Raw genomic sequence first — 26,632 nt, forward strand, 5'->3', positions numbered from 1 at the left:
ATTGGTTGATGTTTTTATCTGTTATACATTATATTTATTTTTTTTGAATTAAATAATTACATTGTGTTTAACTTTTTTTCGAACAAAATAGCAATGCAAAAGATAAAGTATCGTATGATGTATTTTAAAAGGAAGATTTGAGACTGGATTGGCCAAGAGATTCATCATGTGTATCGGTATTTTAAGGTTGTTTAGTAAATATTAAAGATAAGGGAAATAGTTATCTCAGTAGTCAAATTTTGAATTTTCAATTGTTTGGATTACCCTCCTATATACAAAATTTGAATCCTAAAAATGTTTATGTTTTGGAACGGAGTGGGTAGATATTTAAGGTTTAAGGGAAAAGGCTGTTCAGTTTTTTAAAAAATTTCGACAATCAATTTCACATTAGAATAAAAGTGTAAAATCTAATAGATGTGTGATATGTTATGATAATACTTTTTAGGAAAATCCACATGTATAATTTATTTTGTTTTCTAAACTAAGCATTTGAGAAATAACTCACATTGATATGCAAAATTTTTAATTTTTGACCGAATCTTTAACATAACTAAGCGTTCGCTAGTTCTAGGATATGCTTTCGGAGCTATGTAGCTCACAATAAAGTGGTAGAAGCATAGGCTTTTTTTTATTTCAAGACAAACAAAATATTAAGAAGTTGTCTTAAAAATAGAAATGTACTTATAATGTACCATCTATGTTTTTTAATACATGATGCCATTGACTTTTGACAAACGTTTGGTCGTTCGTCGTATTTTTTTTCTTCGAATATATAATTTTGTACATAATACTTACAGGACCTGTGATAAATCAAGCACAAACAAAATAAATGATAATTATACATTTTTTCTAATAAAATAAATGGTCAAACGTGTCTTAAAAAGTCAACGGTGTGATATATTAAAAATGATGGAGTAGCTATTTGATAGTAAGATTGTTCAATTGTGTCATTATTTTCTTCTCACTTGGTTTAGCAATTATAGTACAAGAGGTAGTGACTAGTTAAAAACAAAAAACCTTGTGAGACTAAGCGAAGGTAGGGGTGGATATCGAGCTGGCTCGGCTCGGCTCGCTCTAGCTCGTTAAGATAACGAGCTGGCTCGGCTCGGCTCGCTATCCTAACGAGCTAAAAGTCTGTCTCGGCTCGGGTCAATTGTAAGCTTGAGCCAGCTCGTTTAGCTCGCGAGCTAGATTTGGACGACGCATGCCCAGAGCTGAGCTGGATCTGGAAGGGCGAGCGAACGACGGACTCCATGGCCGACGAGTCAAGAAGGAGCACCACATAGCAGCGCCGGCCAGACCTCGTCGGAGCAGTGGACTCCACGACGACCAACAAATCGAGCAGGAGGAGGGCCACATGGCTATGGCGCGGCGGTGCTGGCTGGACCTCGTCGGAGCGACGTACTCCTCGGGCGACGAATGAACACACGCGGATGGGAGGTGATGCCGGCAATGCAACGAAAGGAGATGGGGAGTTATCTATTTGCCTTGCCAAGGTGGCGGCATATGGCACACCGGCAAGGTCACAAATCACAACAAAGTTGGAGCAGGAGAAATGTGGTTAGGTGTGTGCTGTGGATAGTGTTGAGTGCTCGACGAGCTCCTGCTTCTACGGGCGGCCAGCTGGCCTATGAAGACGATGGCCACCGGTGAAGGTGAGGCACAGGCATGGTGGAGCAACGGGTGGAGTGTGTGACCGGCTAGAGACAACTAGAGGAGAGAGAGCAGCAATAGATCGAGGGGATTGGGGAACGTACTGGAGACAACTCCAACTACGATAGAAAAAGTTCTAAAAAAAGGGTACAGAAGATGGGCCTTTTTCTTGTCCTTTTTTCTTATAACTAACGAGCTAAAACGTTGGCTCGACTCATTACAAAAATACAACGATCCGAGCCGAGCGAGCTAATGAGCTACGAGCTTTTCATCCTACCCTAAGCGAAGGGAAGGACACCACCTTGCGAAAAACTAAAACAGTACTGTAACACAATGTCATAGATAAGATAGCAAGGATGTGTGTGTTTATAAAGAAAGACGTCATAATAACGATCCACTACATAAACATTATTTAGTTATATTCATAAAATCCCAAACTTACATGACAGAACGAAATGACTAACAATTACAAGTCAAGACAGAATGCGTTCTTCCTTTTCATCGAAACAAGGAAAAAATATAAACCACTAAATCAATCAACAAAATAAACAAATTTCCGCTTGCTTGTGATGCATGCTCTTGTTATTTTCCTTGAACCACGGTCATTAGCACTGAGGCATGTTTGGAGGACGAGGCAGCATCTGAGCCTGCGGTGTCTTGCCGTCCTTCACGATGAACACAGTGTCCATCCCCCACACCACGTGGCGATCAAAATGGCAATGCATGAACCACACACCTGAACAATCAAAATAAACACGAAAAAAATATTAAAAACTGTACATAAAGACCAATATCAAAGACCATAATCCGAAATCTGAATAACTCTCACCTGGATTGTCTGCTCGGAAGCGGATTGCGGCCCAGCCGGACCTGGGCACAGAGACCGTGTTCTGGAACGGCGGGTCAACGAGGTTGTAGGTCGCCGGGTCCCTGCTCTCGTCGAAGGTGCCGTTCCCTCGTCCCACGACGTAGAAGGCGAAGCCATGCAGATGCATAGGGTGGTTCTCGCTGGACAAGTCATGAAACACCACCTCTACCACAGTGCCGTACTCCAGCACCTTCACCTTGGTGCCACGCTTCGTCATCAAGGGCCCACTGCCGTTGTTGACGGGCGGGTCGACGAAGGCTGTCGGCTTGTTGGGGAAGTCCTCCTCGTACACGCCGTGGCCAGAGCTATAGTAGTAGGCGTCGAGGACGTCGATAGCCGGGCTCTGGAAGCTAACATTGTTGAGGCTCGCCGCGAACCGGTTGCCTTGGGGTCCTTCTTTGCACTTCTCTGCCATGTTGGTGGGGTCGCAGGGAAGAACGTTGATGTCAATGTCGATGAGCATGTGCTCATCGACATGTGTCGGTACGTGCACCGGGTGTTCCTGGTTGCCTAATGATCTGAGCTGCGTGACGAACGCCATCGCCGCGTTCTCATCCTTGATGGCCGGCAGCTGGACGGGGAATTCCGGTGGCCCGACCGGCCTCGCGGTGACGCTGTCCGTGTACTCCACGATAGCCGTGGCAGTGCTATTGTTGAAAGGGATAGTGTCGAGCGGTAACGTGATAAACGTTCTCGCGGCCATGTAATACCGGCTGTTGGATCCCAAGGTGCGTTTGGCCTCGAGGAGCACGTCCATGGTCTGGCCAGGCGCGATCATGATGTAGTCGACTGTGAGCGGCTTGGTGTAGCGGGCGTCGATCCCGACCACGGTGAGGCGGTGCCCCGCGATGGCGAAGAACATGTCGTTGGTGAGTCCAGCGTTGATGATCCTAAGCAGGTACGTGTTGCCCTGCTGCACGGCCACTTTGAACGTGTCGTCCCTGGAGCAGGGGAACATGTCCCCAGGCTGGGCGTTGATGGTGTTGGCGTTGGACGGATCCACGTCTCCGCCGAGGAGCTGCGCCTTGTCGAGCACGTGCTCTATGTCGTCATTCCACCACTCACCTGCAGAACATCATAGAGATGGTTAAGATCAAAACACGTACGAAGCATTGCATTGCGCAATGGAACATTATCAAATTAACAAGATTAGTTTGTTGTGGCTTGTGTATACCAAGGATGACGGGTATCTCCTTGTCTGGCTTCTTGAAGGGGAAGGTGGTGCCGCGCTTGGGGTGGATGACGATGGCGCCGTGGACGGTGGCGCGGTCGAAGTCACTGTGCGCGTGCCACCACAGTGTGCCCTCCTCCTCGGACAGGATCACCTGGTAGGTGAAGTTGCCGCCCGGCCGGATCGGGCACTGCGTGATGAACTCCGGCCCGTCCGACCACGGGTTCCGTGGCTGGTCCACGCCGTGCCTGCGCCACAGTAAAATCATCGAGAACACCGTAAGTTTCGAGCCAAGGATAATGCTCTTCTTCTCTGCAGCAGGTGGCAAAACGGATGTGGTTTACCAGTGGATGGTGATGTTTTTGTTCCCGTTGTTGTGGACGTTGACGATGACGAGGTCGCCCTTGCGCGCGTAGATGGTCGGGCCGGGGAACTGCCCGTTCACGGTGAGGATGCTCTTCTCGTGGCAGAGCCTCGTGTAGTTGGTCTCCGTAATCTGCAGGGGGGGCATCACGCATGGTTAAAACTCAAAACTCATTTCGTGCATTCATGCCTGTACATCGGCATCCATCAGTGAACACGCTAGAATTCAAGTAGATCACTTACGAAGAAATCGTAGTGGCGAGTCTTGGCGCCATGAGCGGGGTTAACTGCAAGTGCTAACACCACGCCTGCTAGTAACCAAAGCAATGCAGGTAACTTGGCTGTTCCCATCGCCGAACGCACACAATTCAATCGCCAATCCAAGGGTAAGAAACACAGAGCTAATTGAGATTCTGTATGCGATTAACTGTTTGGTTCTTGCACAGTAGCTAACTAGTGCCGTAAGCTGCTGATTTGCAGATGGCCATCTGGCCAAATGTATTTATAGGAAACGCAACGCACCCATGCATGAATCTGACGACTGATGACTATTCTATATACCGCCCTGCAGCCCACCTATTGTCCCACGGAACTAGCGAATCGTTCTCCAGCAGCCGCGGCGTGAAAAATGTTAAAAATGGCGTGAGTTGATTGTCGGGCCTCTCGCTGCGTGTTTTGTTTGTGCTGTAGTTGTATGTATGTATGCATGCTGCTGTGGCGACGTTGTCCAGCCTTTGGACCAGCCACTAAAAAAATGTATAGCCAGGAAGATTTTGAAATTGACTGACTGACGACGACATCTTGAACTAGTCCTTCCCAGACATGCGCATCCGTTTCCTGCGTCTTTACCCAATCATTAACTTAATTATAGAGTAGTCGATGTTGTTAACGAACTGACTAATCAACGCGGAAATTGACCTTGAGCAGACACACATCCGTATTTCGTTGTACCCTGGTGGGGCACGTAAGCACTTGATCAAAAGTCTCATTGGGCACGTTTGCATGTGTTCGGTGGCCATGAAGATTGTTAATTCGATTATCATACATTGAGTAGGTGGGTTTTCGTGATTTCGTCGTAGCCTAGCGAAGTAAATAAGCACGCACTCGATTAAGTCTCAGGTTGTGTTTGCATCTCCAGGATGGGAACTCGTTCTCTCCGCACAAAAAACGGAGCAGTCTATTAGCGCGTGATTAATTAAGTATTAGCTATTTTTTTAAAAAAAATAGATTAATTTAATTTTTTTAAACAATTTTCATATAAACTTTTTGCAAAAAAACATACCGTTTAGCAGTTTGAAAAACATAAGCGCAGAGAACTAGCGAGAGGGTTGGGAGAAGGGGTTCCGAACACGCCAGCCTCAAAGGGCACGTCTGCATGCGTTCGGCGGCCAGGAAGCTTGTTTTCTTTTTTTCTAAAAAAAATAAATAAGGAAAGAAGGGCCGCCAGGAAGATTTTGAAATTGATATCAAACATTGAGGCTCTCTTTTGACGCATCTCCCGATCCAAGATTTTTTAAATTGAGTATTCTTAACATCACAAATACTTGATAAATCATCGATAAAGCTATAATCACGTCGATATATAATATTTGGATAAGTTATTTCGTTTTTATTTTAGGTGTTTTTTAAAATTTTAAACCACTATAATTTAACATACAAACTTTAGATTTACCGTGGATATAACTAGCCATTAACAGTTGTAATGTTACGGATTTCCTCCTTTTTTGATTTTTTTCGGCTCCTCGGAGAGTTTTACGCCTGTTGGGATTTTCTTTTTAAAAAAAGCTCCTCGTATCTGCACGGAATATCGCATATGTTCTTGGACCGTCTGACACCCCGTTGTGTTTCTTATGTATAATAAAATCTGAAGCTATGTCAAGCATGACTTAAATATCTTTCTCATATCTATTTATAAGTTATTGGAAGGAAGTTTTCAAATTGATCTAGTGCAAAAGTGAAGATACACAACAATATAAACGCCAGATTTTTTTTGGACCGACTATATTTATGTTGATATAATCTTTTCTTAAAAATAATTATAATTTTCAATATGCATTTACACTATATATTCCATAGTTTGCACTGAAGAATCGTATCTTGCACGGTAAACAAATCAAACGCCATGAAAATCAACTGTAATCCACTAAAAATATGTCAACGCAATTATAGTATTTTTCCTACAAATAAACACTGAAATTGTTATACATCTATCGCAAGATTTTTTGTTAGAGATATTGCAATTTTTTGACAATTGTATTTTTATTGAGATTCGTGCTAGGGACCTAAAAAAAATGCAAATGTGTGTGAGAAAAAAAAAAGCGAAGTCGAGGAAATATGCATTTGTGGTCATAGAACTTATAATTCAAAGCTCAACGCTGCCATTGCTACTGTGCGACTGTGACTGTCACTTAACGCTGGCAATGGCAACACTAATCTTCCAGAATGTGAAAAGTTAATCCAGAGAGTGCACAATGATGACGTTTGTTTCAGATTAATGTTATTATAATCTAGAATATTAAATCATATTACTGTAAGCTAGATTATAATAAGTTGATATAAAATAAGTTGTGAGTTGTTTGTTTGTTTTATTATTAGAGATATATAGGGGTAGTGATTTTTTGTTGGGTGGCTAAAAAATGTCCTATATGTCTCCAATAATCTATAATATAATAAGTTTATACTAATCTGACTTATGGATTATAATAATCTATCATATTCCCTCCGTCTTAAAATATAGCAATTTTTGGTTGGATGAGACGTATTCTAGTACTATGAATCTGGATATAAGATATAAGGTACATCTTATCCAAGTAAAAGTTGATATATTTTGAGACGGAGGGAGTAATAATTTACTTGTTTATTTCAGTTTACTTCTAATAATTTAAATTACAATAATTCTATGCTGAATCAAACATGCGGAAACCAACATAATTATCACTGCTGCTACGTTTCTAACATCCAAATGCAAACCAAATTCTACAGCTGAATTTTGCAAAAATGATCGTGACCGCACGGGCCGCAAGCCAGCGTAACAGCCGGACAAATTGGCTGGACTCCAATTAGGCCGTTGATGGGCGACCGCTACAAGCAAAGGGCGGAGCCTACGGCCCAAAGAACAGGACAGGTTTGGGCGTACAGCGTACTCCCTCCATACCGACAAAACAAGTCGTTTAAAACAAAATTGTGGTTACCAAGGAGTGATTAATCAGGGCTATTCTTTCATGTTTTCCCTTATTAAATGAGGGTGCGGGTGCATTCATTTGAGAAACAAACAGAACTCAAATAGCTAGTGCAGTGAGGTTTGAAGGCTTAGTGCCTAGGTTCGATTCCTGGTGGGCTTGTTTTTTTTGCTGATTTTGCATGGTGCTCGTTTGGGCCCTCGTCAACAGTGTCCAGCGCGTCGACGGAGTCCGGCGCCTTGACGTACTCTAGCGACTCGACGTACTCCATCATGGCGCTCGGCAGCCGGGCGGCAAGGAAGAGAGACGCGCGTGTGCGAGCGGCGAGCGTGTGCGAGCGACGTGCGTGTGCCATTAATCACGTCCATTCAGCTTAAGGCGGCATTAATCACGTCGCCTCGTTTCTTGCCTCGCCGCTCGTCACTCGGCTCTCGCATCAGGGGCATACGCGTCCAAACTATACCCCACTGAGGAACGACGACTTGTTTTGTGAAAACGGACTAAGAGCCCAGAACGACTTGTTTTGTGGGCGTGGAGGGAGTACTAGGCTCATCGTCTCATCCCCTCCGCGACCGCGAGCGCCTGCGGAGCTGCGCCTCCCAAGCTGCGGATTACACAACCTCGGTCAAAAAAATCACCCACTCTCTCCCCGCCACGTCTCCCCTCCCCGGCCATGGGAGCGGCCATGCTCCTCGCTCCCATGCCTCTCCTCCTCCTCGCCTCCACTCCCCTCGCCGCCGTCCACCTCCCCACCCGCTGCCGCCTCCGCCTGCAGCTCCTCTCCCGCGCCGCGCCCGAAGCCGCCTCCGCCACCACCACCACCACCACCGCGCCCGACAACCACTTCTCTGTCGAGGAATACCTCATCTCCAACTGCAATCTCACCCAGCCACAGGCCCACAAGGCGTCCAAGAGCATCGCCCACCTCAAGTCCCGCTCCAACCCCGACGCCGTCCTCGCCTTCCTCGCCGACTTCGGCCTCTCCCCCAAGGAGGTCGCGGCCATTGTTGCCTCCAACCCGCGCATCCTGTGCGCCCGCATCGACCGCTCCCTTGCACCCATCTGCTCGGAGCTCCGCGCCGTCGGCCTCTCCCCCTCCCAGATCGCCCGCCTCGCCCAGATCACCGGCCGCTACTTCCTCTGCCGCAGCTTCGTCTCCAAGGTGCGGTTCTGGCTCCCCCTCTTCGGCTCATCGGAGAGGCTTCTCCAGGCCAGCGACTGGAACTACTGGCTCCTCACCTCCGACCTCGAGAAGGTGGTCGAGCCCAACGTCTCCTTCCTCAAGGAATGCGGGCTAAGTGCTCGTGATATTTCCAAGCTGCTCGTGGCCGCGCCGCGGCTTGTCACCATGCACCCGGATTACGTCAAGGACGCCGTGCGGCGTGCCATCCAGCTCGGCGTGGCCCCGGGCTCCCAGATGTTCCGGCACGCGCTCTCCACCGCCGGCTGCATCGGCCAGGACAAGATCGACGCCAAGGTCGCCGTCCTGAAGGAGAGCCTCGGGTGGTCGCAGGAGGAGGTGAACCTGGCCGTGAGCAAGGCGCCGCGGATCCTGGTCGCGTCCGAGGAGAGGCTGCGCCGCAACGCGGAGTTCTTGATCGACGAGGTCGGGCTGCAGCCGCAGTACGTCGCGCGGCGGTCGGTGCTGCTCATGTACAGCCTCGAGAGGAGGCTGGTGCCCCGCCATCTCGTGGTGAAACTTCTCAAGGAGAGGGGTCTGATCGAGCAAGACCGGTGCTTCTTCAACGCGGTGGCGCCAACTGAAGAGAAGTTCTTGGAGAAGTTTGTTGTCCCCTTTGAGGGGTGCGTCCCGGGTCTCGCCGACGCCTACGAGTCTGCCTGTGCCGGGAAGACGCCGGTGCAAGCTGAGTAGTGACCGGACTTGGGGGAGAACAATGGAGGTGTGTATGTGTGTGTGTCTCACTTCCATTGGATAACTTCATTCTACTGATCAACTATAGCAGGGATGGCAGATTCAATTCATGGTCATTTTAGTGTAGGTTTCTTGCAGTTGACAAGGAGGTGGATGTGTATAACAACCTTGAGAACTGTTCAGTTGTGGTTGAACAATGTTCAGTGGGTTTTCATATAAAATCTGTGAGCATTACGTCTCCTATGGTACTCATTTTCTTTGTTACAGGCTTACACTCTAGCTGGCTTCTGGCATGATCAGCGATCACGATGTCCTGATGTGCATCTTCCAATTCCAAGTTGAACGAGAGAAAGTGAAGAACCATCTGAGCAAAGATATAACTAGATAAATTGCGGGACTAGGGAAGAACACTCTACATAAGGAGATGGAAAAGGTTGATCTGGTTCTCAGCAAATCATCAGAATGAGGAGTGTTCCTCTACGGCATAGAACAAGTTGCGGCTGAAGCTTTAGAAGAGGTTATTTTTCAAGCTGTTCAACTGGATAGGCAGAGGCTTTCCTATCGTATACTAGCATGTTTCTTGGATTGCATGCCTACTGTTGCAAAGCAAAAACTTAGGCAACCCAAGATTAGAAAAAGCACTACTCCATATACTTCATTCACCCGTTTCTAAATATTTGACACCGTTGATTTTTTTTTAAACATGTTTAACCATTTATCTTGTTAAAAAAATTAAATAATTATTAATTCTTTTCCTATCATTTGATTCATTGTTAAATATACTTTTATGTAGACATATAATTTCACATATTTCACACAAATTTTCAAATAAGACAAACGGTTAAACATGTGCTAAAAAGTCAACGGTGCCAAATATTTAGAAACGGAGGGAGTAATAAAGAGAGTGAAAAAGGATGCCGTGGAGTTGAGTAGGCCCAACAAATCCGGGATTTCATGGGTTACAGTACTTTGGGCTAAAATTGTGTTCCGTAGGCCCAAGATGGAACTCGATCACGGGCCTTATTTCTTCTTCCCGTGAAGACTGAAGCCCAAATCTCCCTCACCACAGGGCACGATACCGCCGTCCGTTCGCGGCGCGACCCTTCGCCGCCGCGCCGCCGCGCCGGCGCTATGCAGCGCCTCCAAAAGCAGCTCCTTCCCGCCCTGCGCGCCGCCTTCCCTCTCCCTGCCTCCCACTTCAGCAGCCGCCTTCTCTCCGCCTCCACCGCCACCTTATCCCCCACCCGCTTCGTCGACGAGGACGCCCTCGTCGCCGCCTGCGGCCTCACCGGAGCCGAAGCCCTCAAGGCCTCGAAGCGTCTACAGAAGGTACCCTCAAATCTAGACGCCGCCCTCACCTTCCTCGCCTTTCTCGCCGACTTCCGCCTCTCCAAAGACGACATCGCCGCCGCAAGCTCACGGTACCCGCGGTTCCTCCATCTCAAGGTGGACGAAACCCTAACCTCCCAAGTAGCCCGGCTCCGGGATATCGGCCTATCCACTCCCGAGATTGGCCGCCTCATTACCATCGCCCCCTGCATCCTCTCCAATCCTCGCACGATCTCCCGCCTTGAATTCTACCTCTCCTTTTTGGGCTCCTACCCCAGGGTGCACTCCGCCCTTCGGAACAATTCCTCCCTTCTACGGCGAAACAACATCGAGAGTGAGGTCAAGCCCAACATTGCATTCCTGGAGCAGTGCGGCCTAACTACTTGTGATATTGCCAAGATCCTCATGTCTGGCTCTAGGATACTCATTATGCAGCCAGAGCATGTCAAGGAAATTGTGGCGTGTGCAGACAAGTTCGGTATGCCCCGTGAGTCAGCTGGTTTCAGGTATGCCCTGATGGCTGTTACCGGCATCAGCCCAGTGAGGGTCAGCGCAAAACTTGATTTCTTGAGGATGGTTATTGGATGCTCAGATGCCCAGCTACACATTGCGGTGTCTAGGTTTCCACTAATCCTGACATACTCAGAAGTTAAGCTGAGCCGCTCACTGGAATTCCTGAAAGCGGAGGTTGGGTTGGAGCCTCAGTACATTGTGCTCCGGCCAGCATTGCTCGGCTATAGCATTCAGAAACGGCTGATGCCGCGTTATCATGTCATGAAGGTTCTGAATGAAAAGGGCCTGCTGAAGAAAGACACTGATTTTTACTCTATGGTTAAAATAGTTGAAGAGAGCTTTTTTAAGAAGTTCCTTCTCCCATACCACAGGTCTGTTCCAGGACTTGAAAAAGCTTATCTGGCTGCCCGTGAAGGGAAAATGTTTCCTGAAATCTAAAACAGAGATGCTGGAGGTTTATTCTGCCTAGGAACTTGATAATGTTCTGCATTTTACATCTTGCTCAGTTCTTAGATGATTTCTAGCGATCTGTATTTGTGATTTCATCTGTGCTTTTTGAGACAAACATCTAATTTTAGTGCACTCTTGTTCTCATTTTAATGCCTCGCACACCACAAGGATTTTTGCATGCTTACTTAAGGAATGTTTTAGCCTGGAGTTGCGCTGCAATGCTGCAATTTGTTTGTCAGCCGATGCTTCTGTATGATTTGAACAGATCTATAGCCAGCTCATGAATATTACTGTTTAGTGCATTGACGACTTCAGTAATTGCGCCGGTTTGTTAATCTGGTTGTACCAGAGTTTATTGGTTATACCCATCCGTAGAATTATCTATATAGGAAACCAAATAAGAAGTTGCTTTTTCAAGGTAAGCAGTTTTACAGCACAGAAAATTTTCTCCTGTTTTGGGGGAGAAAAAAGAGAGAAATGCTGGTGATATTTAGTTGATGGTCCTGCTTTGAAGAATTGAAGTTGTGGTGTCATGTACTCCCTCCGTTTCATAATGTAAGTCATTGTAGCATTTCACATATATATCTATCTAGATTCATTATCATCAATATAAATATGAGAAATACTAGAATGACTTATATTGTGAAACGGAGGAAGTACAAAATTTGGTAGAGAAATGGAGAGTTCCAGTATGGTGTTAACACAAGTCTACAGGCTACAGCTAAAACCCAGCAAGGAGGAGGAAATTGATAGAATGCAATGCATAGAGTTGGCTTTGATAGGGTGTATCCATGTTTTGAAATGCTACGGGATTTCATAGAGCACGACATTCAATGTTTACAGTTTTTCTGATGGGTCGTTCCGTCCTACTGTATATGGGTGCTAGAATCTACCACGGGGCTGTTCAGATTGTTGCTAAAATAAACCCTGTATTGCCAAAAATTTTAATAAGTTGGTAATATTATCAATTTTTTTTTGAGAATAATATTATCAAAATTTTGGTAGAATTTCTCATGTGTTTATCAAAGTTTAGCAAGAAAATAAATGTATGCACACCTTTGTCAACTTTACCAAAAATTGGCATCAATCTGAATAGCCCATTCAATTTTGGGTTAATTGGATCCATGCCACTGCAAATGTGGCAAATCAGAAAAATGCCACTACTATTCACGTTATCGGGTAGATGCCCCTGTAAATCTTCTAAAATTAGAACCATGCCACTCCATGATTTCCACCGTTTCCGTCTTCATCTTCTCGTCGTCCTCGTCTCAATGACGGATGGGCAGCTGTAGGACGGCAGCATGACGACAGATGGCAGCACGGCGCCGGAGGAGGGTAGCACGTCAGTGGATGGGGAAGGAGCGGCGAGAGGACAAGCTCTTCCGCCCTCCCCGCGCCCCTCTGTGATCGTCCTCGCTAGCGGTGGCCACGCCCGCCTCCGCGATCGTCCTCGCCGGCGACTGCGCCCGCTCCCCGCGCCCCTCCACGACCTCCCCGCGAGCATCCTTGCCGGCGGCGGCCTTGACCTCTCACCGCTCGCCAGCGCCTCCTCGTCCTCGCTGCTTGCCTTCTCCCCGTCCTCTCGCTGGCACCGCCTCATCTTCGCCGCTCGCCGGCACCACGTCGCCTTCTCCCCTTGCAGACGTGAGTGAGGAGGATGACGACGTGAGAGAGGAGGCCGAAAATAGTGACGGGAGTAGCATGGTTCTAATTTTAGAAGATTACAGTGGCATCTACCCGATAACGTGAATAGTAGTGGTATTTTTTTGATTTGCCACATTTGCAGTGGCATGGATCCAATTAACCCTTCAATTTTCTAGCTATAGCATCCTTCCGTGACGCAGCCTCTCGTGATGCTCCCATCTCTGAAGAATCCACTCGCCCGTCTCAACACCGTGTCCTTAGAGATATATCCAGATTCATCTCCATACCGTGTCTCTAGATATATGTCTAAATTTATAGTATTAAAATGTGTCACGTCTAATATTAGATTGGTTTTTTAATAAGATGGACAGAGTAGACGTTGTTGCCGCAGTGGCGGTCTGTCTATCCTCCCGTCTCGATCAGCCTACTCACAATCATCCGTTCCTTATCCGCATCATCCCCACCGCCGGCCACACACCTCCTGCCACGCCGCGCGCTCGAGCGCCTCCACCGTCCGATCGGGAGACCAGCAGATCCCGCCCGTCCATCCCCCACCCAAACCCCTCTCTTCCTCTCTCGCCTCTCCGCCTCCCAAGCCAGCGCAAAGCCAAGCCAAGCCAAGCCGCACTCCTCGAGTCCACCACTCCGCCGCGCACCACTCCCCACCTCCCGACGAGATGGCCACCCTCCGCCTCACCTCCGTCACCCTCCGCCCCGCCGCCTCCCCCTCGTCCGCCGCCGCGCCGCGGTCCGCCAACTTCGCCCGCGCCGCGGCGCGCGGGTTCCCCTCGCTCCGCCTCGCGCCGCCGCGCCGCCGCGGGGACCTCGCCAGGCGCAGGGCCGCCGCCGACGCCGCGGCGGAGGGGTACGCGACGGCGCTGTCCGAGGTGGCCTCGGAGAACGGCACGCTCGAGGCGACCGTGTCGGACCTGGAGAAGCTGGAGAAGATCTTCGCGGAGGAGGCCATCGCCGAGTTCTTCGACAACCCGACGGTGCCGCGCGACGAGAAGGCCCAGCTCATCGACGAGATCGCCAAGTCGTCGGAGCTCCAGGCGCACGTCGTCAACTTCCTCAACGTCGTGGTGGACAACGGCCGCGCGGGCCTCATGACGCAGATCGTGCGGGAGTTCGAGAACGCCTTCAACTCGCTCACCGGCACCGAGGTGGCCACCGTCACCTCCGTCGTGCAGCTCGAGTCGCAGGACCTCGCGCAGATCGCGCAGCAGGTGCAGAATCTCACCGGCGCGAAGAACGTCCGGGTCAAGACCCGCATCGACCCGGAGCTCATCGCCGGCTTCACCATCCAGTACGGCCGCGACGGGTCCAGCCTCATCGACATGAGCGTCCGGAAGCAGATCGAGGAGATCACCTCCGAGTTCGAGATGCCCGCAGTAACCCTCGACGTCTGATCGGCATCCACCACCCTCCCGGCGGCGCTGCCTTGGCCCTTAGGTCCTCTCCTCCTGTTGTCTCTTACTCTTGTGCAAGTGCAACATACATTGCTCTCATGTGATTGTTGAATGTTTGGTAAGCATTACTGCTGAAATAATACATAGCTGGATTCCAAAATTTGCACTGTTTGATTATCTTGGCCTGCATATTTTTTTTAGCAGAATTTGTAGAGTAGCGTGTGTTGCGTTCACTAGCTCCATGTCTCGGCCTCATGGGGGAAGTTTTCAATAGATTTGCTCTGCCAAGTTCAGAGTAGAACTGTAGAAGATTGTCTTGTGCGATGGAGCAGAGAAAACAATCATTGAAAGTAGTTCATAAGTGTGAGGGCATTAGGGCAAAGTGGCGAAGGAATTTGGCTTTTGTGATCACATGAGGCTGCTCTTATAATCTGCAAACCTGTCAATCTAATATGCAAATGCAGTTTAATTAGTGACAGACTGTTCATCCTTTTGCAGCTCCATTGTCACAGGGAATCTCGAAGGCTTGTCAAGAATGCTGGTCCTCATCCCCTTCAGAACTGAAGATATAATGGAGGAGGCTCAAATACATATGACGATCACGACAACATTCTTTTCTGCATTTCTTTTCATTTTTTGGCCGGAGCCAATGTAATTCTCTTTTCTTTCGTTGCCCTTGTAATTTGCTTCAAATACTAAACTATAGCGAGGCTGCTCCTCCATTATGTACCTGCCGATAGAGTTTGCAGATATGTATAGAAAGTGCCATTGTTTTCATCTGATAAACGAGATCAATATATCATGTGGTGTTCCGTTTTATGCGTGCCCTGAACTTTTGCTTCAATGTAAGTCAGGTAATATGCCATAAAACGTTATACTACCTCCGTACTAGTAAAGGAAGTTGTTTTGGACAGCGACACGGTCTCCAAAACACAACTTTGACTTCTTGTTTCTATAAAAATATTTATTTAAAAATTGATACATGTATACTTTTATGAAAGTATTTTTCAAGACAAATCTATTCATATAATTTTTACATTTTCAAACTCAATAACTTGAGAGTTATTTATGATTTATATTCCTAAGGTTTGACATAAACATTGTTCTAAACGACTTTACGAGTACGGAGGGAGCACAAGCAAACAAAAAATTAATTTATAAGTAAAACTTTTTTTATCTGTGTTATTTGTGGTTTAAAAGCATTGTTGAAAACTAAAATATGATGAAAAAAACCCTCTCAAAATCAACTCTAAAATTAAGCTTTAAATTCAAGTTTTGCAGCGTCTTATAAGTGTACCAGGTTTGCTGCTGAGATTTCTTCGTTTTGCTGCAACCTTAGCCATGACCATGGCATGTGGCAAGTGTTACTAGGGATTAGGGTTCATCTTTCTGATTGAGCGCTGAATCCCGACCTTCGACGGTATGACAGTTTTTGCCAAATTTCGATAGATTATGATCAAATTTCTACCAAATTTACTGTTTTAAATTTTAATTTTCGAAAACCATTCAAAATTTCACTTGGAATGTGCTTCCGTCCCACGTCAAAAGTTCAGGGGCAGGATCTGCTGAGGTGCTTGCTCATTAAGTTAGTATTTTAATTAATACCTGTAGTTAGCATTTGTAATCACCAAGGATCCGTGGCGCAATGGTAGCGCGTCTGACTCCAGATCAGAAGGTTGCGTGTTCGATTCACGTCGGGTTCAAATCCCCGATCCAAACGGATCTCCTTTTTTCTTTTCATTTTTGCCTCATTTTTCTGGTAACTGTTCAATCCTCACCGTCCAACTCACACTAATCGTACGAAGCCGATAATCTGAGCCGTCCAAAATCGCACTAATCCATCCATCTCCTCCCCCCCTATCCCCTCGGCCTCCTCTCCCCCCACCCGCGCCGCGCCCCTCCCTCCCGACGGCAGTTGCCGCCACTCGCCGCCGGCCAACCCTATCCAATGCAAACCTAAGGGGCCTCTCCTTTTGACCTAACCCGATGCTCGCCTACCCTACCACATCGAGCCCGTGGCCGCCGCGCCACCACGGCGCCGCCGCTGCCCCCGCCGCGCGGCGGCACATGGCGGCTGCGGCAGCCAGGGGAAAGAGGCGGGGCGCGGGTGCCGCGGCGGCGGAAGGGGCGGACGAGGCCGCCGAGGCGGCGGACCTGGTGCGGTTCTTCCTCCGGAGGACGAGCGGCGGCAAGGAGCGGCTCGTGGCCGTGCTTGACCGCCACGTGAAGGTGGTCCGCACCGAGCACTGCTTCCTCCTCTTCGAGGAGCTCGGCCGCCGCGACGGCTGGCTCCAGTGTCTCGAGGTGAGCATGGCGAAGTGCCCCAATGCCCGAGTAGTGAAAAACCCTGTTTCTCCTTACGCCCTTTAGGTTTCTACAGTAACAACGCCTTTCTACTGAAAGTGAGAGACTTTTACCATGGTTTACATTTCGTGTCACATATAATCTTTGCCTATGAGCCCAACTCAAATCACAATTGACTAGCAGTATGCCTGCTTTTGTGTACTAATCCCCTGATTGCTATCATAAGTGCCATTTTAGGGTGTTGATGTGGATCAACAAGAGATGAATTTTGAAGTTCCTGTAAGTTGGACATATCTACTGGTTCCTTACTGCTCTTCTATTTTGCTAGGTTTTCAGATGGATGCAGAAACAAAGGTGGTATGTTGCTGATAACGGCATATATTCGAAGCTGATATCTGTGATGGGAAGGAAAGGCCAGATACGGATGGCAATGTGGCTGTTCTCTCAGATGCGGAACAGTGGGTGTAGGCCGGACACTTCAGTGTATAATTCTCTTATCGGCACACATTTGCATTCGCGAGACAAGAGCAAGGCTTTGGCGAAAGCTCTCGGCTATTTTGAAAAGATGAAGACTATTGATAGGTGCCAACCAAATATTGTGACATATAACATTCTCCTAAGAGCTTTTGCTCAGGCTGGTGACACAAAACAGCTAGACATCTTGTTTAAGGATCTGGATGAAAGCCCTGTCTCTCCTGATATCTATACCTACAATGGAGTCATGGACGCTTACGGGAAGAATGGCATGATCACAGAGATGGAATCTGTGCTAGTACGGATGAAAAGCAATCAATGTCGTCCAGATGTAATCACATTCAACATACTCATAGATTCTTACGGGCGAAAGCAGGCATTCGATAAGATGGAGCAGGTGTTCAAGAGCTTACTACGATCAAAGGAGAAGCCTACACACCCAACTTTCAATTCCATGATAACCAACTACGGGAAAGCGAGACTCAGGGAGAAAGCAGAGTGTGTGCTTGATAAGATGACTGAAATGGGATTCAAACCGAACTATGTGACACAAGAATGTCTAATCATGATGTATGCATATTGTGATTGTGTCTCAAGGGCCAGACAGATATTCGATGAGCTTGTGAGCTCACAAAATAATGTACACCTGTCATCAGTGAACGCAATGCTTGATGCGTACTGCATGAACGGCTTGCCCATGGAAGCAGATCAGCTGTTAGATTCTGTAATTAAGAAAGGTGCTGTGCCCAGTGCTTCCACATACAAATTGCTTTACAAGGCCTACACCAAAGCAAACGACAAGAAGCTTATTCAGAAGTTGCTCAAACGGATGAACTCACAGGGTATTGTTCCAAATAAAAAGTTCTTCTTGGATGCTTTGGAGGCATTTGGCAACACTGACAAGAAACCCCGGACGGTACCCAGCAAAAACTCTGCAAGCAAGCCAGATGTGGAGTCCGCAAACAATTCTGGAACTGACACTTCAAGCAAGCCAAATTTAAGCGTTTGGCAAGTTGCTGCGTGATGGGGCGGTCAGTTAGTTCTTACAAGCTCATACTCTGCGTTGCCTGACAGCACGGAGAATGCAATTAATTTATCTCTAAAACTGTCTATAGCAGTATCTTTGGAGATACGAGCGATTGATTGGCTCATAACGCAGTTTTCTTTATGTGAATGCTGAGATCTTTTGTGCGTCGGCTAATGCTGCTTGTAGTCTTGTAGATTTCATAGTTGTGTTGTAAAATCAGCATAGGGGTTTCTTTTTTTTCCTTCTTTTTTGTTCAGCTCCTCTTTCGTATAGCTGCAAGCCTGCAATTCTGTCTGTCAGTAACCTTGAGGTTTCTGAAGTATCGCTTCTCATTGTTGTTCGCATCTCGTGCGCATGTTCTGATAGCTTACCTTTCTTTGTACATGGATCAGTTTATCAACTTGGTAAGACGTTCATGGATCAGTTTATCAACCTGGTAAGACGTTATTGCGCAGGTGATGCATCCTGACGATGCAATTTTGCCACTCGGAAATAACATGTCTGTAACACGCTTACGGGCGTATTGCGTACACAGGAAAAGCGTGAAAGCTGGCGGAAATGTCCAATTAGCGTATACATCAGACAACAGTACATCATACTCTCATAAGAGAGAGACAAGCAAACCTGCAAAATTCACCAGTTCGATGAGAACATAAGTACAAACTTCTGCAAATCCGGATGACCCTAATTGGGCAATCCTGAAAAGATCAACCTGAAGATTCCCGCGATGACAACGGGCAAAAGTGATCTTCACCAACAAGTGAATAGAGAATTATGACATGCTAAATTCAATAATGCAGTTTTTTTGTGTCAGGCCTCGTACATTTGGAGCGCAAAACCGTGCTCGCCTACAACTGGCAGTCCTTACAAAGATACAAGGGCACAGGCTCCAGATGAGTTTCTCCCCGGCACTTTTAGCTGCATGTTCAAAGCTTCTCAAGAACGATGCACCAGTTTGATTTGTCATAGAATTGGTCAACAACAACTGCATTGTTTATACCAGCAACTAACCTGAAATGAAATTAATGAGACAATGTGCCAGAGATAGGAGATATTTCCAACCAAAAGACCAGAGATCAAACATACTCCCTCAATTTCATATTATAAGTTATTTGATTTTTTTCTTAGTCAAACTTTTTTAAGTTCGACCAAGTTTATAGAAAAATATAGCAACATTTTTAACGCAAAACAAACATATTATCAAAATATATTCAATGTTATATCTAATGAAACTAATTTGGTGTTGTAGATGATGCTAAATTTTTGTATAAACTTGGTCAAACCTAAAAAAAGTTTGATTAAGAAAAAAGTCAAAACGACTTATAGTATGAATCGGAGGGAGTAAAAGCAAAACTTTAGAATCGCAAGTATTGTGTATCATACCATTGTTGCATAGCTAAACACAAAAACTGATACTAGTAAACTACTAAACTGTATGAAAATATCTCAAAGCCAAACAATAGAAATTTCAAATCATCAGTCAACAACATGAAATGGAGATATTCTGGTGAACTTATATATAATGTGATATATCTTAACTCACGCATTTTCATAGAAAAAATTGGGGAAAATGAAAAAAAGAAAGAATAGAGGAGCATTTTATACTAAAGCTCAGAGTAAGAATGCTTCACCTTTGAAGTTCTCCTTCAACAAAAACATGGTAATAGCGGTTGTAGACCACAGTACCCTTCTTGTCATCTCTTTTTGCAAATCCATTTTCAAGAGCAGCAGCAGATGCACCACCAATTTCAGCTCGGTGAAATGGAAGATGCCAAGGAACAAAGTACTCCTGCTGGGTTTTGTGATACTCATCAATGTTGGAATTGCTGCAAGTTACATCGGCGTTATCATCCAAACCATCATTACTTATTTTCAGATCATCATTCCTTTGCTTCACTGCACCTGTGTCTTCATCAGTCTCTGATATGCTTTCAAGCACAGTATTGGATTGATTACGCACTGGAGGGCTGCTCGGATCAACCCACTCTTCATTATACTTCTCACAGAGGGGAGTCCACTTGTTGAGAAGTGACTTGTCCTCCTGCTCCACAGCCCAGACAGTGATGAGCACCAGACCACCTTTCCGAACAACACGGATCAACTCTTCAATGGCCTTCCTCCGCCTGGCATCAGTACTTAAATGATGCAGTACTGCTATTGAAATTGCCGCATCACCAAAATTATCCCTGTATGGAAGGTTGACAGCATCAGCAACCAACACTTCATGCCCTCTCCCAGCACATATATCAATCAGTGGTGGGCTTATATCACATCCTATGAATAAACAGTCAGGATTGAAGCCCAGATATTTGCCATTACCACAGCCAGCATCCAGTATAACTGACCCTGGCCTCAACGAATTCAAGAATCCTGCAACCTTAGGCCATTTTGCAAAGCGTGTTGAGCTGAAATGTGGGGCTATGGCATCATATACACGATGCACATACTTCTTCTCTATGTCAGGAGTGGACTGAACACTAGAACAGCTGTTGTTCCCCTCAGTAGATACCGTTTCCTGAGCTCCCAGCATTTCATTTGAATTCATGGGACTGCTTGTGCTAGTACTTCGATAATTTGAACTATATGAATTCGATGCACAGATGACTCGTTGAGGGATTCGTGTTGCTATCCTCGAAAATATTTGTAGCATACAAATCCTACGTGTGAAAAACTGAAGATTAGCCACACTGGCATGCTGGTAAGCCTAACTCGTTCAATAAAATGAAATCGCAAGTACTATTCGACTGCAGAACCTTTTACAACAAAGAAAAGGGCAACGGTTAATTAGCAGCATGCAACAATTAACAATAAATTCGCTGCACAACAGATAGTGAGCCCTAAAGCTCTGGATAAGACTAGACTCAATTATTCAACCGTTCACAAGCAAACCTATCAGAAATTACGAGTCCAGAGTGGGGAAAGCGGAAGCTAACCTTGGAAGAGATCAAATCTGGCGTAAGCCGTCTTTAAGGCTGAACTCCACCAAACCAAAAATCGATGCAGCGAGTCAGCGACCGGCCGGTCTGCCTCCTCCCTCGGCGGAGACAGCGGAGGAGGGCCGAGGATCCCGTACCGGACGGGCACCCGCACGGACAGCCGGAGAAACCCCTGACACGCACACGAGCCAGCGACGGGTCCGGACGCTCCAAGCGATCACGCTTATACAGCGCCGTCGGATCACCGACGGGAGGCCGCGCCCCCGCGACTGGTGGCCTCTTCCACGGCGCGCGCGACGCCGAGCCGGAGAGAGAGAGAGCAGAGGGTGGAAGGGTTTTGCGGCGGCGGGGTCGCCGGGGTTGGGTTCGCGCAAGCGGAGAAGCGGCGCGGAGGCGGAGCCCGGGAGCCGCGCGAGCCTTGCGGCGGAAACCAACGGTAGAGATGGGCGAGCGGCCAGAATCGGACGGCCTGTAACAAGCGGGAGAGATGCTATTGTATTTGGTAAATGGGCCGCTAGATATATTGGGCCGGGCCGTAAAGCTGTTGCTGTCACATCGACACATCGCAGCCAGGCCCCACATGTCAGTGACACTATAAAGTTAAGTTAAATTCCTATCTTGCAACTCAGATTTTTGGTATCTCCAGGCTTGTTCACTTTATTACCATTTTTAATCTTACCAAGTTTTAGTATGGTTGCTAAATTTTAGCAAGATTTTATATGTACTTACTAACTAAATTTAATAGCAAACTAAATGTAGCTACTTTTTTTTTAACTTTGCCAAAAAATAATTGGGTTGAAAATAGTAGCAAAGTGATTCTTTGGCATAATGAGAAATTTGGCCCAAAAGTGTTTCCAGATGGGATAACTATAGGACAGATTCTATTTTTTTTCTTTCCTTTTTCCGTCCACGTAACAGAATAAAACACCCCTTTTTTCAGCTTACATATATGAGTACAATATTCTGGTTTTACATGACAAACACCAGTGCTAAAAAGAATCGATAAAATGTCAATGTGGCAAGAGAAAAAAGAAAAAGGAGAGAATTTTTTTCGTTTTCACATTACAATTTATACAACAGAAAGCATCCAATCCCTGTCTTCTGCACACTCGTTACAACATTAAGATCACCATGACGCATCCTCCAGAAACCTTCAGTTCCAGCTCCCAAGCATATTTGACGGGTGTTAAAGTATGTATATTTCTAGGATTTGAATGGCTCTAAAATTGGATGTCAAAATGAATTCACAAGAGCTGCGAACACAGGAAAGCAGATACAAAATCCTAGAGCGAGACATTGTACATCATCATCAGGCAGGCGGCGTATCACAGTATGGTACACCCACATCTGTTCTGCTTGGGGGAATTCGCAAGCTGCTTCTCTGGAAAGGAGAAACCAACAACACATTATAGATGTGTATATAGAGGTGTCAAATTGGTCTAGATGAAAGCTTTAAGCATTTAATTAGCCAAATACTACCATATAAACAACAGAATTATAGTTCCATGAGAGTCAAAACCAAAAATAGTTGCAGAATCGTAGTTTTAAAATACTTTAGTTCATTAGAATAAGTAGTTATTTTCTAGCCAGATGTCTATAAACAAAAAGGTTTTGTGAATCTGTAGGCTGTAGTTTTATGTGCAAAGTGTAAACATGGTTGAGAACCAACCCAACACCCATTTCAATCTATAGAAGTAACGGCGCCAAACTGTCCTATTTAAATCTTCTAACATGTAACAAATCTAAACTGAAGCTATCAAAAAAGTTAATACAGTTTCTTATGCCACAAGACTACCATAGACCTATCCATCATAAAAGCGTGTTAATTTGCGAAAAGAACTCGAAATATTCATTTCATGCCTCTATCAACTTAGGAAACACCAGCTCAGCTGCTCTACAATTTCCATGCAAGTAATTGACCAAACAATATACCTTGATCAATTAAACCCTACACAAAATAAAACAAGGAACAAACCGCTATTGGAAAAAGGGCTGGGCTCTTCTTGTGGGACACTGTATTCAGATTACAGATACTATCCCTATACATGTTCATCTTTGGAGGACAGGACACTACAGTCTTAGAATGATACCCAGCTGTAGCATAATTTCATTCGTTGAATTTAATAGAGTTTTGTGTCAACGGAGAAGCGAAATAGGCCATCAGTGCAGCCAGAAAAACAATGTGAAAAAAAAGAAACAAAATTGGCGGCAATACCACTGTTTTTGTCGGGTTGTGGAGGGCGTACTACCACATGCATTGTAATTACACCTCCTGGAACCTCTCCTACTGGAACACGGGACTCAGCAAGTGTCCGGTTATTCTCCAATATCCGTCCGGCATTAATGAGCTTCAGGTCATTGACAGTTTTTGGAGTTATTTCCTTATCTGCCATAAAAAGATAAAGAACAATCCCTTTAATAAAATAAATTTGGAATATAAGGATAACAAGTATGGATTATGAAGAAATTGAATCTTTACAAAATTACAAAGAGAACTTCAGAATGCAGGTCAATCTGAGGACATCCAGAAAACGTTAATTCTCATTTGTAATCAATAGTATCTCAAAAAAGAAATTGCACCATTTCCAGCCTTCGAGTTTGTAATGCAGTGTGTGTTCAATGAAGGTAAAAGTACTGCAGGAGGAATATCTTGCTTGCAGACACTGATTCAACTGGGAAAGGATCAAAGGATTCAATTTTACATGCTCTAGTTTACTCAGGAAGGAGCACCTCACCCAAGCATTGCACATCAAGAAAAGAACTCCTGTCTGAGTGTGATAGTCAGATGGTTTTTTTTTTTTACAATTGTTGGCCTATCCATTTCCTCAGTTATTAGATTTTCCATTCTACACACCAAATCTTTCTCCGGTGGTCCCAATTAATGTAAACGGACATCCATTTATACAGCAGCATCTTTTTTGGCAAAACATCAGCCAGACAAAAGGTTGCACTATGCAAAAGATTCTGGTGGTTGTCAGTAACTTCAATGTGCCACATGACAAATGTGGCCCTTGCTGATCATTATGCTTAAGTGTACAAACAACCAAATCATTTATGTGTTCCATAGTGTTAATAGAAATACAGCTGTGGTTGAAATCGTCACATCCGTCCTGATGGTTTCACCACCCAAAAAAATGATACATTAGCACCACAGTCGGTGTCCAGAGTTCATCCTTACCGTTTACTTGTGAATGGCCCAGCAATCATATTGACGCAAAGGACCAAAGATGTGCTAAGTTCTATAGTGCTAGCAGAACTACCTTCAGATAATGTAGGAAAGCAAATAGGTATACAAAAGGCATAATACTGTTATTAACATGGCATTGTGCCGTCTTCTTTGTGTCTTTACTCTTTATAGGACATAGGAAGACTACCCTCTTTCTTGTTTGGCCCTTCATCGCACTTATTTGTGATCCAAATCATTGCCTGAAATGTGTTTTTTGGGGGGTTTTCTGCCACAAACTAGCAGAAATATTATTCTGGCAATATCCGAATTCGTGTGGTCGGGATTTTTCATGGATGATAAACATACACTGAGAAGGGGAATTGTCGATTGACGATGTATTTATCTGGCATATCCAGTTCTAGAAAGCTAAGGGGGAAAAGAACTAGTTACGCGCTACTCAGTTGGTCACCGTATCCATTCAGAGAAGAACAGATTACCAATTAACAGTCGTCTACGCATCTGACACGAGCAAAACCATAGGAAAGAGAGGGTAGGAAAAGGAGAAAAAAAAACGCCCCACATAAACACCACGCAAAAATAAGACGGCGCAACACAAAGCAATATACATGATCCAAGAAACTACATGGGATCAAGAATTATCACAAGCCATCGTGTGCTTTCACCGAATCAAAGATGCAGCAGATCAGGGCAAAAAAGAAAAAAAAAATCCGTGTACTCTTATCGAATTGATGCAGGAATCTTCTGCCTCTCACCTTGCGGCCACCGAGCGAGGATGAACTCCTTGAGCGCGGAGACGGTGGTGGAGGGGTCGTACTTGCTCGGGCCGATGTCCGTACCATCAAAAAGCCGGAACTTGACCTCGATCGGCTCCTTCCCGCCGGCCATCTCCCGGCCAGATCGCCGCCCCCCACCTCCTACTCCCCAAGATCCAAGAAACCCCGGATCAGAAATCCATAGCACCAAACAGATCGCAAGAAATCCACGGGGCCACGCCAAAGATCGGGTTTTGATGAACAATTCTTGCTTCCGTGTGGGGGTTGAAAGCGAGAGGGCGGCGACTCGGTGGGAGGAGAGGAAGAGAAGGGGAGGAAGGAAGGAGAGAAGAGACGAAAGACGAGGAGGGGGCACAGGCACACTGGGGCTTCCTTCCTCGGTAATTTAACAGATACACCCAACGAGAAGCCTCAATTATTTTTTCCACTAGCACGGAGACGGAGACGGAGCCATCCATGGTTGCGACCTGTGAAAGTGAGAAGCAGGCGGGGAATTCTATGCCCGAGACGATGGAATCAATCGTCGGAACTGCACGTCGGCGACGGCTGGTTTGACCGCGTGAACCTGCCTCATCGTTGGCGTCTTCTCCCCTGTTTTTCTCCTGCGCCACTGCTGCTGCGGCTGAGCTCATGCGCATACATTGCTACTCTAGCTGCTGGCTTCGCTGGAAGTGGTTGTACTGGTACAAAAGATTGGTTTGATTCTGAACAAACACACACGCATGATGCATATTTTTAGCAGCTTGGATGAGTTTTGCACGTTATTTACATCTCCAGTCAGGAAAAAAAAAGTTAATCTTAATTCTTTCTTCTTCTGTTGACGTCAAAATGACTCCTCTTCCTGAGTTTTGAAAGGGTAGCACATGAATGGATTTAATACAGATAGTAAATGGATTTAATACAGATAGTAAAAGATTATCCTTGGAGGTTGAAATGGTCGGAGACGGAAGCACGGAGCTTTTTCTTTAAACGATGGTCGTTGTCACATGACAGTTGTTGTGAAAATGTGGAGCACCAGACGCAACTCTTTTTTTCTGAAAAATCTTGACACGTCTCTTCATCTAAATGTCTCTGGTTCTCAAGCAGGGTAATTACTGTTTGCACTTTCCGGTGATAAACTGGCACCTGCACCCCATTAGAGGTCATGAGTTTGTGATTAGCTAGTCTGAGAAGGTTGGCTAATACTCTGACTTGCTAACCAATACGATTAGAAATTAGAATTCTCCTTTGACTTACGGATCAACTAACACAATTAGAAAATAGTAGAATTCCCATCCATACAGCATCTGATAGTTGCATGAGACTTGCATATGGTTTGTATATTCTCAGAATCTCAGGTAACAATCCACAGACAGGGATAACCAAACGAAGGAAGCACCCAATTATTCGAGGTCAGCTGCTAAACATTTCCTGGCAGGCAAAGCATCTGACAGCTGAATCTTTGTTAAGGCTGCATTTGTCAGGCTTACTACTGTATCT

The 26,632-nt window shown here is 45.9% G+C and overlaps 7 protein-coding genes and 1 non-coding gene across 11 annotated transcripts; 5 read left to right on the top strand and 3 right to left on the bottom strand.

Moving 5' to 3' along the window:
• Nucleotides 1-2,034: 2,034 nt before the first annotated feature.
• Nucleotides 2,035-4,525, bottom strand: LOC107276196 (putative laccase-9). Its single transcript, XM_015768763.3, has 5 exons — nt 4,299-4,525; nt 4,037-4,188; nt 3,696-3,940; nt 2,483-3,586; nt 2,035-2,389 (listed from the first exon to the last, which is right to left on the bottom strand). The coding sequence occupies exons 1-5, from the start codon at nt 4,404-4,406 to the stop codon at nt 2,259-2,261; spliced, it is 1,740 nt and encodes a 579-aa protein (XP_015624249.1). The 5' UTR covers nt 4,407-4,525; the 3' UTR covers nt 2,035-2,258.
• A 3,204-nt stretch (nt 4,526-7,729) lies between these two features.
• Nucleotides 7,730-11,443, top strand: LOC4330735 (transcription termination factor MTERF8, chloroplastic). Its single transcript, XM_015770884.3, has 2 exons — nt 7,730-9,135; nt 9,375-11,443. Exon 1 carries the CDS (start codon nt 7,908-7,910, stop codon nt 9,105-9,107), a length of 1,200 nt encoding a protein of 399 aa, XP_015626370.1. The 5' UTR covers nt 7,730-7,907; the 3' UTR covers nt 9,108-9,135; nt 9,375-11,443.
• Nucleotides 10,159-11,549, top strand: LOC4330736 (transcription termination factor MTERF8, chloroplastic). The gene has a single exon (XM_015770886.3). The coding sequence runs from the start codon at nt 10,239-10,241 to the stop codon at nt 11,385-11,387; it is 1,149 nt and encodes a 382-aa protein (XP_015626372.1). The 5' UTR covers nt 10,159-10,238; the 3' UTR covers nt 11,388-11,549.
• A 2,092-nt stretch (nt 11,550-13,641) lies between these two features.
• On the top strand, nt 13,642-15,282 carry LOC9270776 (ATP synthase delta chain, chloroplastic). 3 transcript variants are annotated; one of them, XR_001543599.3, is made up of 2 exons: nt 13,642-14,570; nt 14,951-15,269. XR_001543599.3 is itself a non-coding variant. In XM_015770888.3 (2 exons), exon 1 carries the CDS (start codon nt 13,721-13,723, stop codon nt 14,450-14,452), a length of 732 nt encoding a protein of 243 aa, XP_015626374.1. In that variant the 5' UTR covers nt 13,642-13,720; the 3' UTR covers nt 14,453-14,495; nt 14,951-15,269. The 3 variants fall into 3 exon arrangements, 2 of the variants coding, with proteins under 2 accessions (XP_015626374.1, NP_001403829.1); XM_015770888.3 differs by having other exon boundaries at nt 13,642-14,495; NM_001416900.1 differs by having other exon boundaries at nt 13,644-14,495; nt 14,965-15,282.
• Nucleotides 15,283-16,083: 801 nt separating this feature from the next.
• Nucleotides 16,084-16,155, top strand: TRNAW-CCA (transfer RNA tryptophan (anticodon CCA)). The gene has a single exon. It is a non-coding gene; the product is annotated as a tRNA-Trp (tRNA).
• A 224-nt stretch (nt 16,156-16,379) lies between these two features.
• LOC4330740 (pentatricopeptide repeat-containing protein PPR5 homolog, chloroplastic-like) lies at nt 16,380-18,600 on the top strand. The gene is made up of 2 exons (NM_001416901.1): nt 16,380-16,756; nt 17,085-18,600. Exons 1-2 carry the CDS (start codon nt 16,439-16,441, stop codon nt 18,252-18,254), a joined length of 1,488 nt encoding a protein of 495 aa, NP_001403830.1. The 5' UTR covers nt 16,380-16,438; the 3' UTR covers nt 18,255-18,600.
• Nucleotides 18,601-18,850: 250 nt separating this feature from the next.
• LOC4330741 (tRNA (carboxymethyluridine(34)-5-O)-methyltransferase) lies at nt 18,851-21,613 on the bottom strand. Its single transcript, NM_001416902.1, has 3 exons — nt 21,191-21,613; nt 19,889-20,914; nt 18,851-19,268 (listed from the first exon to the last, which is right to left on the bottom strand). Exons 2-3 carry the CDS (start codon nt 20,905-20,907, stop codon nt 19,184-19,186), a joined length of 1,104 nt encoding a protein of 367 aa, NP_001403831.1. The 5' UTR covers nt 20,908-20,914; nt 21,191-21,613; the 3' UTR covers nt 18,851-19,183.
• A 434-nt stretch (nt 21,614-22,047) lies between these two features.
• LOC4330742 (membrane-anchored ubiquitin-fold protein 3-like) lies at nt 22,048-25,514 on the bottom strand. 2 transcript variants are annotated; one of them, NM_001401980.1, is made up of 3 exons: nt 25,133-25,514; nt 23,412-23,579; nt 22,048-22,574 (listed from the first exon to the last, which is right to left on the bottom strand). In NM_001401980.1, exons 1-3 carry the CDS (start codon nt 25,263-25,265, stop codon nt 22,519-22,521), a joined length of 357 nt encoding a protein of 118 aa, NP_001388909.1. In that variant the 5' UTR covers nt 25,266-25,514; the 3' UTR covers nt 22,048-22,518. The 2 variants fall into 2 exon arrangements, with proteins under 2 accessions (NP_001388909.1, NP_001388910.1); NM_001401981.1 differs by having other exon boundaries at nt 23,409-23,579.
• Nucleotides 25,515-26,632: the final 1,118 nt, after the last annotated feature.

This window comes from Oryza sativa, chromosome 2 (genome assembly GCF_034140825.1).
Source record: "Oryza sativa Japonica Group chromosome 2, ASM3414082v1".
Taxonomy (NCBI): Eukaryota; Viridiplantae; Streptophyta; class Magnoliopsida; order Poales; family Poaceae; genus Oryza; species Oryza sativa.